Source organism: Heteronotia binoei, chromosome 9 (assembly GCF_032191835.1).
Source record: "Heteronotia binoei isolate CCM8104 ecotype False Entrance Well chromosome 9, APGP_CSIRO_Hbin_v1, whole genome shotgun sequence".
Lineage (NCBI taxonomy): Eukaryota > Metazoa > Chordata > Lepidosauria > Squamata > Gekkonidae > Heteronotia > Heteronotia binoei.
The window spans coordinates 118634356-118649423 of NC_083231.1; the positions used below are offsets into that span (position 1 = coordinate 118634356).

Genomic DNA, 15068 nt, shown 5'->3' on the forward strand with positions numbered 1-15068 from the left:
CTTTTGGCTACAAGGCCCCAGCTGCGTGGAAACTGCTCGGGCATGATGTACTCGCGCCCAGGCAGGGTCTTGCACGCAAATCACGCAGCCGTGCATGCAGGGCTGAAAAAACAGAGGTGTTTCTGCTGCGCCCCCATCCCAGGGGAACGGAAAGGTTAATGCCAACGGCTCTGCTCACACGACTGCGGCATTCGCATCCCATTAGTCTCTGCTTTAAGATCAGGCAACCTTCAGGAAGACAAGGGAACAGCAGAGACGTGTACCCTGCGACTGAGCCTTCGACAGCCAAGCGTGTTGGGAGAACGGAAGTCCCTCTGTCCCAGACCTTTTGCAGGCCGCCTTCTATACAGGCACAGCCGCTGCGCAGAAAAAGAATCAAACGCTGCAACTGGTTTTTGATTAGAGAACTGTAAAGGGCCATTTTTTTCTAGCTTTGCCAGGAAACTTACTTTTGACGATGCCTTTCACCGCATCGAGGACAAACGTGACGGATATAAAAAGCGCAATGATTTCTTCTGTGGACCTGCAAAGAGATCCAAATTCGTTATCGCTGTCAGCGGCAAGCTCTGAATTGCCTCAGCATTCTGGATACATAAATGCAAATAAAGTACAAAAGGGAGGGCCACGATCCGCAGCACAGAAAACTTCTGCAGGCAGACCCACGGAGAAGAAGACTGTAGATTTATACCCCGCCCTACTCTCTGAATTACTCTCAGAGAGGCTTACACTCTCCTATATCTTCTTCCCTCACAACAGACACCCTGTGGAATAGGCGGGGCTGAGAGAGCTCTCACAGCAGCTGCCCTTTCAAGGACAACTCCTACGAGAGCTATGGCTGACCCAAGGCCATTCCAGCAGCTGCAAGTGGAGGAGTGGGGAATCAAACTCTGTGAGGTGGGTGGGGCTGAGAGGGCTCTCACAGCAGCTGCCCTTTCAAGGACAACCTCTGCCAGAGCTATGGCCGACCCAAGGCCGTTCCAGCAGCTGCAAGTGGAGGAGTGGGGAATCAAACCCTGTGAGGTGAGTGGGGCTGAGAGGGCTCTCACAGCAGCTGCCCTTTCAAGGACAACACCTGCGAGAGCTATTGCTGACCCAAGGCCATTCCAGCAGTTGCAAGTGGAGGAGTGGGGAATCAAACCCTGTGATGTGGGTGGGGCTGAGAGGGCTCTCACAACAGCTGCCCTTTCAAGGACAACACCTGCAAGAGCTATTGCTGACCCAAGGCCATTCCAGCAGCTGCAAGTGGAGAAGTGGGGAATCAAACCCTGTGAGGTGGGTGGGGCTGAGAGGGCTCTCACAGCAGCTGCCCTTTCAAGGACAACACCTGCGAGAGCTATTGCTGACCCAAGGCCATTCCAGCAGATGCAACTGGAGGAGTGGGGAATCAAACCCAGTTCTCCCAGCAAGAGTCCGCACACTTAACCACTACACCAAGCTGCCTCTATATCTCCGGATGAGCGCCACTACCTATTCTTCTACAAAAATGACCCCCTAACCACAACAATAACAGCTTGGTCTTGAACAAGTCTGGTTAGCGGGCTGTGCCAGCCATTCCCTCTTTCTGCTGAGCCTGGGGAACTAACTCCACAGGAGAGCCTACAGAACAGCAACAGGGAACCTCAATGTTCACCTCCACCACACCCCCAAGATGGGGGAGAGAGGAGAGAGGGCGGCTGGCTTGCTTTTCAGAAATAATTCAAAGAGACAAAGGCCTTCTCTAAGCCAGCCAAGCGGGCAGCGGGGCCTTCGAGAGCCTCACAATATGTGAAAGAGCTACGTGTAGGTCCCGAGCCACTGTCTCGCCACCCCTGCCCCAGACACCATGCACCTGTTGATACACATCTGCATGAGCAGGCAAAACTAGACCCTATCTCACAAAAGCTTCTGTCGCCATAAGCACGTTAGGCCAACAGATGTCTGATCCTTCTAACCAAAGCGGATTATCGGCGGCTACCCTTCGGCATCCTTGGACTGTGGTTCAAATCTGACTGGCTCCCTGCTCCCAACCTGCCTGGCCCAGGCTGTGATGCACTGAGAGTCCATCGAGTTTCTACACAACTGTAACACCTGTAACAAGGGGAGGGATGGTGGCTCAGTGGTAGAGCATCTGCTGGGTAAGCAGAAGGTCCCAGGTTCAATCCCCAGCATCTCCAACTAAAAGGGGTCCAGGCAAGTAGGCGTGAAAAACCTCAGCTTCAGACCCTGGAGAGCCATGAATGGGGCTGTGGCTCAGTGGCAGAGCATCTGCTTGGTACGCAGGAGGTCCCAGGTTCAATCCCCAGCATCTCCAACTAAAAAGGGTCCAGGCAAGTAGGTGTGAAAAACCTCAGCTTCAGACCCTGGAGAGCCACTAAGGGGGAGGGACGGTGGCTCAGTGGTAGAGCATCTGCTGGGTAAGCAGAAGGTTCGAGGCTCAAACCCCAGCATCTCCAACCAAAAAGGGTCCAGGCAAACAGGCGTAAAAAACCTCAGCTTGAGACCCTGGAGAGCCATGAATGGGGCTGTGGCTCAGTGGCAGAGCATCTGCTTGGTAAGCAGAAGGTCCCAGGTTCAATCCCCGGCATCTCCAACTAAAAGAGTCCAGGCAAAGAGGCGTGAAAAACCTCAGCTGGAGACCCTGGAGAGCCATGAATGGGGCTGTGGCTCAGTGGCAGAGCATCTGTTTGGGAAGCAGGAGGTCCCCGGTTCAATCCCCGGCATCTCCAACTGAAAAGAGTCCAGGCAAAGAGGCGTGAAAAACCTCAGCTGGAGACCCTGGAGAGCTGCTGCCAGTCTGAGTAGACAAGACTGACTTTGATGGACCAAAGAGGGTCTGATTCAGTAGAAGGCAGCTTCGTATGTTCATGTGTTCAACCACTTTATGGCTGCTCAAACAGTTGTTAAAAAAGGGGAGGGGGGAGGGAAAATGAAATAGGTGATGTTACCTTTTGAAGAGCTTCATGAGAAGACTGCAGTTGAAGAGGGAGTAGAGCACAAGGAAGAAACTGTTCCAGAGGCCGATGCAGGCGTAGAATGCCCCAAAATCTAGCTCATAGTCGTCACAGATCCCTTGGATCACTGAAAGCAACGCAACAACCAGATTTTATTCATTTCCATTATTTAAAACCTTCCTTCGTTGTCTTTCTTCCTTCTGGAGCTCAAGGCAGCTTATAACACAAATGAAACAAACCAAATTTAAAATCATAATTTTGGACTGGTTTAATCGGGGATGGAATTTTAGCAGGAGCTCCTTTGCGTATTAGGCCGCACCCCCCTGATGTAGCCAGTCCTCTAAGAGCTTACAGGGCTCCTTTGCATAATAGGACACACACCCCCTGATGTAGCCAATCCTCCATGAGCTTACAAGGCTCTTTTTTCTAAGCTCTTGGAGGACTGGCTACATCAGGGGTGTGTGGCCTAATAAGCAAAGGAGCTCCTGCTAGAATTCCACCCCTGGGTTTAATCAAATACGGTCCTAAATAAAACTGTCTTCCACTGCCTCCTGAAAACTCAAAGCAAGGGGGGCCAGGTGTGCCTCACTGAGAAGCTTGTGGGGCTGCCACCAAAAAGGCCCTCTCTCACGTACCCATCAAACAAACTTCTTTGATTGACGGGATAGTAGGGCACCCTCTCTCCGTTTCGTAATTCCCCAGATAGGAACACGTGGGAAAGACAGTCATTCAGATACCCTGGGCTCAAGACATGTACGGCTTTAAATGACAAAAGCAACATCTTGGGCTTAGGAACAAAATGGCCACCAGTGTAACTGTAACTGCTGCAGTATCAGGGTCACGCATTCCCAGCAGCCGGTCCCAAACATGACTACAGGTCGCAGTAGTCTTGTAAAATCTTGTAGGAGAATCTGTCAACAGCTTATCAGACTACAGGATCTTCAATCCCGGTGGGCAGCAGCCATGTTGGTCTGAAGCAGTGGGAAAAAAGCAGGAGCCAAGTATCACCTTTAAGACCAACCAACTTTTATTCAGAACGTAAGCTTTCGTGTGCACGCGTGCTTCTTTAGACGAGGAACGGGTTCGTCTGAAGAAGAGCGCACGCACCCGAAAGCTTACATCCTGAATAAAAGTTTGTCGGTCGTAAAGGTGATCTTTGACTCCTGCTTTGTTCTACTGGTCCTTAAGAAAGTTTGAGTCCACTGGCACCTTTAAGACCGAGAAAGTTTTATTCAAAATCCCCCAAACGCATGCAAGCTTCAGTTGCTTCAGACCGACACGGCTACCCACCTCAATCGACTGGTTCTTAAAAGAGACGTTTTGGCCTAAACCAAAGAGAAGTTTTTGCTCTCTCCTCTGCATGTTTACTTGGAATTGTTGAGTTTTTGGCAACTTCACTCCCTGGAGTCAAGAGTTAATGAATTGTTTGTTTATGCATGCTGGTATTTCGCCAGTCAGTGTTAGGATCTATCAGAATGTCTCCACGTTTTTCCTGCCAGAGCCTAGATGTCAATATGCATAGTGACCTGTAAGGGAAAGCCCTAATTGGGTAATTAATACATTTGGGGGTTGGTCTGAGAGAAAGCATTAGGTTACAATTTATGACCTTTTGTTTAAGCCCTCAGTTCTCCATGCAGTTGCTGTTTAGACCTGAGAGAGTCAACGTGTAAGTTAGAGGAGTCAGATCCTTTCTTGTTTTGTGGAACTCCCAAGTTATTCCCTTCCCTCATTAGACAAGTAAAGATTGTTTAAAGAGCCAGTTTGGTGTAGTGGTTAAGTGAGCCAGTTTGGTGTAGTGGTTAAGTGTGCGGACTCTTATCTGGGAGAACCGGGTTTGATTCCCCACTCCTCCACTTGCACCTGCTAGCATGGCCTTGGGTCAGCTATAGCTCTGGCAGAGGTTGTCCTTGAAAGGGCAGCTGCTGTGAGAGCCCTCTCCAGCCCCACCCACCTCACAGGGTGCCTGTTGTGGGGGAGGAAGGTAAAGGAGATTGTGAGCCGCTCTGAGACTCTTTGGAGTGGAGGGCGGGATATAAATCCAATATCTTCTTCATCTTCTTCTTAAAGCTAAATTGTGTGCCTGGCTATTTTGTAATTTGTTCTGTGTTACTCTGCTAAACGCTACATGTTCTAACAGGAATCAAGTCTCAGTGGGTTCCACAGGTCTTACTTCCAAACTCATAAGCACAGGACTGACTACCAAGTCACCTTTAAGGTACAGCTGAAACTAGTTCTAAGGGTTTCACAAGCAGCCCCAGCCGGAATGAAGAAGGCTCGTTTTCTTGTGAAATGTGAGCGCCTTTCAGGCAGAAATTAATTACTGCACAGAGCAGAGAAAAACTGGAATAATTTCAGGAACAAGAGGTGTACTGCTGACATGAGTAGAAACCCTAATAGGCAAAATGGGGCTGGGGGGGGGGAGAGAAAATCACACTCAAGGAGCACAGAGGTGCGCAAGGCTAGGGTTTTTTTTTGTAACCCCGAACCCTGAATCGCACATCAAGTGGCGCAGGGGGCATGCTTGACTCACCATTGACGCAAGCAAGAAAACCACTGTGATAAACGGCTGCAAAACCATATGGCTTCAACCCAGGGCAGGGCCTTTTCTGTCCTGGCCCCTGCCTGGTGGAACAAGCTCCCCTTAGAGAGTAGGGCCCTGCAGGGACTGTTGCAGTTCCGCAGGGCCTGTAAGACAGAGCTGTTCTGCCAGGCCTTCAACTGAGGCGGTGGACATTTTGTGATTCTGTGGCCGCCTGCCGCAGGGACCCCGATGATATAATTCAGCTGACCCATTTATTGTATACCAGCTGGGGGATGGAGGGAAGGAGTGGAGGCGACTGATACCACCAACTGCAGAACTGGCGTTTGTTTTTAGATAGTTATATTGCTTTTAGATTGCATACGGTTTTATTATGTATTTGATTTTAATCTGGTATTATTGACTGTCGTTACCCGCCCAGAGCCCATTTGGGAAAGGGCGGGCTATAACTTGAAAATAATAAATAAATTATAAATATAGAAAACAATGCACATTTAATAGTCACAGCTGCTATGTTACGCCTATTTAATGAAATGTACATTATAGAAGAAGAAGATGATGATATGGGATTTATATCCCGTCCTCCACTCCGAAGAGTCTCAGAGCGGCTCACAATCTCCTTTACCTTCCTCCCCCACAACAGGCACCCTGTGAGGTAGATGAAGATATTGGATTTATATCCCGCCCTCCACTCCAAAGAGTCTCAGAGCGGCTCACAATCTCCTTTCCCTTCCTCCCCCACAACAGACACCCTGTGAGGTAGATGAAGATATTGGATTTATATCCCACCCTCTACTCCGAAGAGTCTCAGAGCGGCTCACAATCTCCTTTACCTCCCCCCACCCCCACAAAAGACACCCCGTGAGGTAGATGAAGATACTGGATTTATATCCCGCCCTCCACTCCGAAGAGTCTCACAGCGGCTCACAATCTCCTTTACCTTCCTCACCCACAACAGACACCCTGTGAGGTGGGTGGGCTGAGAGGGCTCTCACAGCAGCTGCCCTTTCAAGGACAACCTCTGCCAGAGCTATGGCTGACCCAAGGCCATTCCAGCAGCTGCAAGTGGAGGAGTGGGGAATCAACACCAGTTCTCCCAGATAAGAGTCCGCATACTTAACCGCTACACCAAACTGGATCTCATTATACACAGTCTAGCAGCCAAAGTTTGCGTTTGGATGCCTGGTGATCCTGCTGTATGTTTTGTCAACTCACCGTTGATGTACAGCGCTAGAGGGGCGGTGGTTAGGAGCACCACTAGTGGCTGGCCTGAGAAGAGAGCATAGACGAGCCCACCGATGCACTGGCCCACGATGGTCTTCCGCACATCTGGAAACAAATTGTGGATCAAGAGGCAGTCTTAAAAAAAATGCAGAGATGGTTGCCAAGGCATACACGTCGCATTCACTGATATCCCCGCGAGCTGCATTAAGGGCACCCCTCAACGGGACAAATGAACCCGATGGGCTTCCGTCGAGGCCAAGGGACATGAGAACATAAGAGAAGCCATGTTGGATCAGGCCAATGGCCCACCCAGTCCAACACTCTGTATCACATAAGAGAAGCCATGTTGGATCAGGCCAATGGCCCATCCAGTCCAACACTCTGTGTCACATAAGAGAAGCCATGTTGGATCAGGCCAATGGCCCATCCAGTCCAATACTGTGTCACATAAGAGAAGCCATGTTGGATCAGGCCAATGGCCCATCCAGTCCAACACTCTGTGTCACACAGTGCACCCCCCCCCCCAAAAAAAAACCCCAACTGCCATCAGGAGGTTCACAAGTGGGGCTAGAAGCCCTTCCATTTTGCCCCCCCAAGCACCAAGAATACAGAGCATCACTGCCCCAGACAGTTCCAGTAATATACTGTGGAACTGGACCGCTGCTCCATATTTTTATCCAATCCCCTCTTGAAGCTGGCTATGCTTGTAGCCGCCACCACCTCCTGTGGCAGTGAATTCCGCATGTTAATCACCCTTTGGGTGAAAGAAGTACTTTCTTTTATCTGTTTTAACCCAATTGCTCAGCAATTTCATTGATTGCCCACGAGTCCTTGTATTGCGTGTAAGGGAGAAAAGTACTTCTTTCTCTACTTTCTCCATCCCTTGCATAATCTTGTAAACTTCTATCATATCATCCCGCAGTCGACATTTCTCCAAGCTAAAGAGCCCCAAGCGTTTTAACCTTTCTTCATAGGGAAAGTGTTCCAAACCTTTAATCATTCTAGTTGCCCTTTTCTGGACTTTTTCCAATGCTATAATATCCTTTTTGAGGTGCGGTGACTAAAACTGTACACAGTATTGTACACCAAATTGTACACAGAAGCAAAGAAGAAGAAGGACTGCAGATTTATACCCCGCCCTTCTCTCTGAATCAGAGACTCAGAGCGGCTTACAATCTCCTATGTCTTCTCCCCCCACAACAGACACCCTGTAAGATGGGTGGGGCTGAGAGGACTCTCACAGTGTCAGGGAGGGACGGTGGCTCAGTGGTAGAGCATCTGCTGGATAAGCAGAGGGTCCCAGGTTCAATCCCTGGCATCTAAAAAAAAAAAAGGTCCAGGCAAATAGGTGTGAAAAACCTCACCTTGAGACACCCTGGAGAGCCGCTGCCAGTCTGCGTATACAATACTGACATTGATGGATCCAGGGTCTGATTCAGTTTAAGGCAGCTTCATATGTTCATATGTTCACAGCAGCTGCCCTTTCAAGGACAACCTCTGCCAGAGCTACGGCTGATCCAAGGCCATTCCGGCAGCTGTAAGTTGAGGAGTGGGGAACCAAACCCTGTGAGGTAGGTGGGGCTGAGAGAACTCTGACAAAAACTGCCCTTTCAAGGACAGCTCTGCGAGAGCTATGACTGACCCAAGGCCGTTCCAGCAGCTGCAAGTGGAGGAGTGGGCAATCTAACTCGGTTCTCCCAGAAGGAGGATTGGTGGGCCTACAGCAGGCTTCTCCAGCTGCTGAAGAAGCTGCACCCTGACCTGGAATTCCCAGGCTAGTGCGATCTCAGAAGCTAAGCAGCATCAGCCCTGGCTAGTATTTGGTAAGGGTAGTACCCTGTGCAAGGACCAGTTGTTTCTGACTCTGGGGTGACGTCGCATCACAACGTTTTCACGGAAGTCTTTTTACGGGGTGGTTTGCCATTGCCTTCCCCAGTCACCTACACTTCCCCCCCACCCCGAAAGCTGGGTACTCGTTTGACCAGCCTTGGAAGGATGGAAGGCTGAGTCAACCCGGAGCCGGCTACCTGAACCAGCTTCTGCTGGGAATCGAACTCAGGTCGTGAGCAGAGTTTGGGCTGCAGTACTGCAGCTTTACCACTCTGCATCACAGGGCTGTCCTGTGATTTTAGGGATTTGTGAATTTATGAGCCCCATGGTGCAGAGTGTTAAAGCTGCAGTACTGCAGTCCTAAGCTCTGCTCACGACATAAGTTCGATCCCCGGTGGAAGCTGGGTTTTCAGGTAGCTGGCTCCAGGTTGACTCAGCCTTCCATCCTTCCGAGGTTGGTAAAATGAGTACCCAGCTTGCTGGGGGGAAAGTGTAGATGACTGCAGAAAGCAATGGCAAACCACCCGTCAAAAGCCTGCCGTGAAAATGTTGTGAAAGCAACGTCACTCCAGAGTCGGACACGACTAGTGCTTGCACAGGGGACCTTTCCTTCCTATTTGTGAATTCCCTGTGATTTTTGAGGGAGGTATTTCTGAATTTCCTGCACTGTGCCGGGGTTGGACTCGATGACCCTGGAGGTTCCTTCCAACTCTAGGATTCTATTAGGAAGAACTTCCTGACCGTTAGAGCGGTTCCTCAGTTGAACAGGCTTCCTCCTTGGGAGGTGGTGGGCTCTCCTTCCTTAGAGGTTTTTAAACAGAGGCTAGATGGCCCTCTGACATCAATGAAGATTCTATGAATTTAGGGGGAGGTATTTGTGAGTTTCCTGCATTGTGCAGGGGGCTGGACTCGATGACCCTGGAGGTCCCTTCCAACTCTATGATTCTATGATGTTCTACTGGGAAGGAAACTCTAAGCCCTTCCCTGTTCTTCATGCAGGGGAGATAACACAGAAAACATAAGCTGCCATATATCTGTTAAACAAAGGAAACCGAGAGAGACTTACCAATGGCTCCCCGCGTGTTTTCGTCGTTCAAGGAGCCAAAAGCGATGGATGGCAGCAAGCAGGCAAAGTACAGAAAGATCATGGTGGTGATGTATTTGCCAATGGCTTTGTTGGTGCCAATAATGCCTAGAACAGAAACCGCGAGAGAGAGCCAATGTGAAAACTCTTAGGACTGAGACTGGGCTTCAAAACAGAGGAGGGACGGTGAAGCGTTGCAAATCCCTCGGAAAAGTGAGGTAGTTCCAGGTTGTTGTTGTTTTTTGTAGCAGCAGCTCCTTTGCCTATTAGGCCACACACCCCTGCTGTAGCCAATCCACCAAGAGTTTAGAGGGCTCCTGGTGCAGGGCGTATTATAAGCTCCAGGAGGATTGGCTGCATCAGGAAGGAGACATGGCCTAACAGGCAAAGGAGTTCGTGCTCCCAAAAAAGCCCTGGGTAGTTTGGTGCAGTGGTTAAGTGTTCGGACTCTTATCTGAGAGAACCAGGTTGGATTCCCCACTCTTCCACGTGCACCTGCTAGCATGGCCTTGGGTCAGCCATAGCTCTCTTATCTGGGAGAACCAGGTTAGATTCCCCACTCCTCCACTTGCACCTGCTAGCATGGCCTTGGGTCAGCCAGAGCTCTCTTATCTGGGAGAACCGGGTTGGATTCCCCACTCCTCCACTTGCACCTGCTAGCATGGCCTTGGGTCAGCCAGAGCTCTCTTATCTGGGAGAACCGGGTTGGATTCCCCACTCCTCCACTTGCAGCTGCTAGCATGGCCTTGGGTCAGCCAGAGCTCTCTTATCTGGGAGAACCAGGTTAGATTCCCCACTCCTCCACTTGCACCTGCTAGCATGGCCTTGGGTCAGCCAGAGCTCTCTTATCTGGGAGAACCGGGTTGGATTCCCCACTCCTCCACTTGCAGCTGCTGGAATGGCCTTGGGTCAGCCAGAGCTCTCTTATCTGGGAGAACCGGGTTGGATTCCCCACTCCTCCACTTGCACCTGCTAGCATGGCCTTGGGTCAGCCAGAGCTCTGGCAGAGGTTGTCCTTGAAAGGGCAGCTGCTGTGAGAGCCCTCTCCAGCCCCACCCACCTCACAGGGTGTCTGTTGTGGGGGAGGAAGGTAAAGGAGATTGTGAGCCGCTCTGAGACCCTTCAGAGTGGAGGGCAGGATATAAATCCAATATCTTCTTCTTCCTCCACTTGTACCTGCTGGAATGGCCTTGGGTTAGCCAGTTTGGTGCAGTGGTTAAGTGCGTGGACTCTTATCTGGGAGAACTGGGTTGGATTCCCCCACTCCTCCACTTGCACCTGCTGGAATGGCCTTGGGTCAGCCACAGCGCTGGCAGAGGTTGTCCTTGAAAGGGCAGCTGCTGGGAGAGCCCTCTCAGCCCCACCCACCTCACAGGGTGTCCGTTGTGGGGGGAGAAGACGTAGGAGATTGCAAGCCGCTCTGAGACTCTTGATTCAGGGAGAAGGGTGGGGTATAAATCTACAATTCTTCTTCTTCTAGTTCTATGCACAGAAGCCACCTCCCGTCCATCTGTCACGCTCCAGCGTGACCAGGGAGATTGTTTCAGAGGGCAGCCATAGTGATCTGATGCAGAACAGCCAGATTGGAGCCCAGAAGCACCCTAGAGACCGACGGAATTTGGGGAGGGGGGGGTAAGAACTCCTATGTACCTATCTTATAGATATCAGAGTCGTGTTTCTCCATTGGGTGAAGCCTTAATTACTTAAAGAATCCTATGGTGGTTTCCCCATGCTTCTCTGTGGTTTCTCCAAACAACATCTTGGGCCATGATGTCCCCCTCCTTTTCACTTTCCAACCCCTCCCCCAGAAGTTCCATGGCCTCTCATTGGCTGATGTCACTTAGAATCTGCAGGGATTGGCTGGGACATCCGGCGGGTGGAACTAGGAACATCCAGGGTTTTTTTTTGTAACAGGAGCTACTTTGCATATTAGGCCGCACCCCCCCCCTGATGTAGCCAATCCTCCTGGAGCTTTCAGGGCTCTTTGTACAGGGCCTCCTGTAAGCTCCAGGAGGATTGGCTACATCAGGGGGATGGAGCTATGCAAAGGAGTTTTCCTGCTACAGGAAAAAAAAAACCCCTAGGAACATCCATTTCCACTTTTGTTGTGTACACTTTAAACAGGAAGAAGAATTCCGGCTTCCTCCCCCCCACCCAAAAAAAGTACGAACTTCATGTTTCATCAAAACGCATCGCCCTTCTGGCGTCCTTGTTGTGTCCGCATCTCCTGAAAGGCGATAGGAAGATTTCCAGATGTCCTGGGGAAGGGGGTGGGGGAATACACGTCTTTGGGGAGACCGTGGTAGTCGTCACCCTGGCAGCAAGTGCCCTGAGGGGTTTACAAACCACCGCTGAAGACACTTCACAACAGCCACAACGGGCAACCCCACAGAAGCGGTCTGCCCGGCTCACTTCGAGCGCAGCCGGCCGTTTCCCAGGACGCCACCCCGATTTCTATTTTTTAAATTCCCTCAACGTGAGGGGGGGATATCAGGCGCAGTCTAGCGCAGCAAACGCAACCAGAGTTTCTCCCCAGAGGACGACTCAGAAAGCCCGCTGTCGACAATAACAAAATTGTCAGCCTTGCGTGTGCGGGAGTGCCACGAGAGCTCTGCGTTCTTGCCTTTGGCTGACGGGAGGCTGGACGGAGAAATAAGAGAAATAAGAAGGCGCCACTGAGCCAGAAAAATCTGTCTGCGCTTCCTGAGGGTCAGCGTGAAGGATTTCCTTTGACTTGGCCGGGGGTGGCCCTCAAAAAACGCTGAATAAGGCTCTCCCGCGTCCCCCTCCCCTCTGCCCCGCTCTGCTGAGAACATCTTGGAGGGTTTCTTTTTTAAAAAAAAAAGCCAAGGAAAATATTCCCAGCTGAGGGAATCTGAGAAAACAAAGCTGAGAAAACAAACAGAGAGCTCAGGGGATTCCGCTAACTGGATCGGCGGCCATGTCTCCTCTCGGCTACTGACTGAATCTCCGCTCCGGAGAAAGGCTTTCCTTGGAACGCGCGCGCAAAAGACGAGGCTTTAAAAATGGACAACGAAAGAGTCCCACTTTTCTGCCAGCATGGGGGGGAGGGAGGCGGAATTTGAGGTTTGCCTTCTAACAGGAACTAAATCCATAGAGCTGCATTTTTTTGTAATGTGTTAGGTTTGGTTTTAACAGGCCTTGAATGCAGCAGGAGCTCACAGGAGCACAGCACCTGAACCTTTCTGAGAGTTCCCCCTCCTCCTCCCCACCTACCTTGTCCACTGAATAGGAGGTGCAGCTGCATAACAATCCCCGGATTAGGAGAGCGGGCAGCCAGCCGGCCACCAGGGGCTTTGCCATGCCCCCAGCAGCCCTCGAGCCCCTGGAGAAGCCCACCCCACCCTTTCTCCACTTCTGATGTGATTTTGGGTGGCGGGTGACTTGCTAGCCTTTTGACTGGGGGGGGGGTGTGCCAAGGACAGCCCCAGGTGAGCGAGGCCTGCTTGGGCTGGCTGCGTCTCTAGCCAGCCCAAACAGGCCTCACTCGCCTGAGGCTCTCCTTTCTTGCACTGGGTTGCTTTTGGCTGGTGGAGGGCAACATATGCTAATGAGTTAAGCTAATGAGCTCCACCACCTATTTTTCTACAAAACGACTTCTGGATTTAAAAAAAAAAAACCCTTTAAAATGATCTCCAGGGGTCACACACTGAACAGTGGTGATTTCTCAAAGGACGGAGGCTGGAATTTAAAATCATGAACACACGAAGTCACCTGAGACTAACTCTGTTCTGTAGTTCATGGAGCCCGGAGCGGTCGACTTGAGTCCGCCCACAGATGGCTCTCCGGGCCTGGACTGGAGAAAGCACTTTTGCTGTTCCACTCCCCATGATTCTTACAGTTGTGGACTGAATAGTTCCACATGCAAAGAGACTTCCCAACTTCTTAGCTACGCCCTCCCCCTCCCTCCAGCAGAGCTATCCTAGGCTAAGAGAACATAAGAGAAGCCATGTTGGATCAGGCCAAAGGCCCATCCAGTCCAACACTCTGTGTCACATAGTGGCCAAGAAACCAGGAGGTCCATCAGTGGGGCCAGGACACCACAAGCCCTCCCACTGTGCCCCCCTCAAGCACCAAGAATACAGAGCATCACTGCCCCAGACGTAAGAATATAAAAGACGTCATGTCCAACACTCTGTCACACAGTGGCCAAAAAAACCAGGTGCCATCAAGAGGTCCACCTGTGGGGCCAGGACACCACAAGCCCTCCCACTGTGCCCCCTCCAAGCACCAAGAATACAGAGCATCACTGCCCCAGACATAAGAGAAGCCATGTTGGATCAGGCCAATGGCCCATCCAGTCCAACACTCTGTGTCACACAGTGGCCAAGAAACCAGGAGGACCATCAGTGGGGCCAGGACACCACAAGCCCTCCCACTGTGCCCCCCTCAAGCACCAAGAATACAGAGCATCACTGCCCCAGACATAAGAACATAAAAGACGTCATGTCCAACACTGTCACACAGTGGCCAAAAAAACCAGGTGCCATCAAGAGGTCCACCTGTGGGGCCAGGACACCACAAGCCCTCCCACTGTGCCCCCCTCAACCACCAAGAATACAGAGCATCACTGCCCCAGACATAAGAACATAAAAGACGTCATGTCCAACACTCTGTCACACAGTGGCCAAAAAAACCAGGTGCCATCAAGAGGTCCACCTGTGGGGCCAGGACACCAGAAGCCCTCCCACTGTGGCCCCTCCAAGCACCAAGAATAGAGAGCATCACTGCCTCAGACATAAGAACGTAAAAGAAGCCATGTTGGATCAGGCCAGTGGCCCATCCAGTCCAACATTCTGTGTCACATAAGAACATAAGAGAAGCCATGTTGGATGAGGCCAATGGCCCATCCAGTCCAACACTCTGTGTCACATAAGAACATAAGAGAAGCCATGTTGGATCAGGCCAGTGGCCCATCCAGTCCAGCACTCTGTGTCACATAAGTACATAAGAAAAGCCATGTTGGATCAGGCCAGTGGCCCATCCAGTCCAACACTCTGTGTCACACAGTGGTCAAAAAACCAGGTGCCATCAGGAGGTCCGCCTGTGGGGCCAGGGCACCACAAGCCCTCCCACTGTGACCCCCTCAAGCACCAAGAATACAGAGCATCACTGCCCCAGACATAAGAACATAAAAGACGTCATATCCAACACTCTGTGTCACACAGTGGCCAAAAAAACCAGGTGCCATCAAAAGGTCCACCTGTGGGGCCAGGACATCAGAAGCCCTCACCGTGTTGCCTCCCCCCACCACCAAGCACCAAGAATACAGAGCATCACTGCCCCAGACAGAGAGTTCCAACAATACGCTGTGGCTAAGAGCCACTGATGGACCTCTGCTCCATATGCTTATCCAATCTCCTCTTGAAACTGGCTATGCTTGCAGCCGCCACCACCTCCTGTGGCAGTGAATTCCGCATCTTAATCACTCTTTGGGTGA

At 51.1% G+C, this 15068-nt stretch overlaps 1 protein-coding gene across 1 annotated transcript in view; it reads right to left on the minus strand.

Annotated features, from left to right (window-relative positions):
• The window catches only part of SLC4A11 (solute carrier family 4 member 11), a 124946-nt gene that overhangs the window by 33446 nt on the left and 76432 nt on the right, over window positions 1-15068 (minus strand). The window contains exons 7-10 of the mRNA XM_060247417.1: window positions 9590-9715; window positions 6685-6798; window positions 2925-3057; window positions 450-523 (exon numbers count right to left, since the gene is read on the minus strand). Coding sequence (XP_060103400.1) covers window positions 450-523; window positions 2925-3057; window positions 6685-6798; window positions 9590-9715 — 447 coding nt within the window. The remainder of the gene's footprint in view (window positions 1-449; window positions 524-2924; window positions 3058-6684; window positions 6799-9589; window positions 9716-15068) is intronic.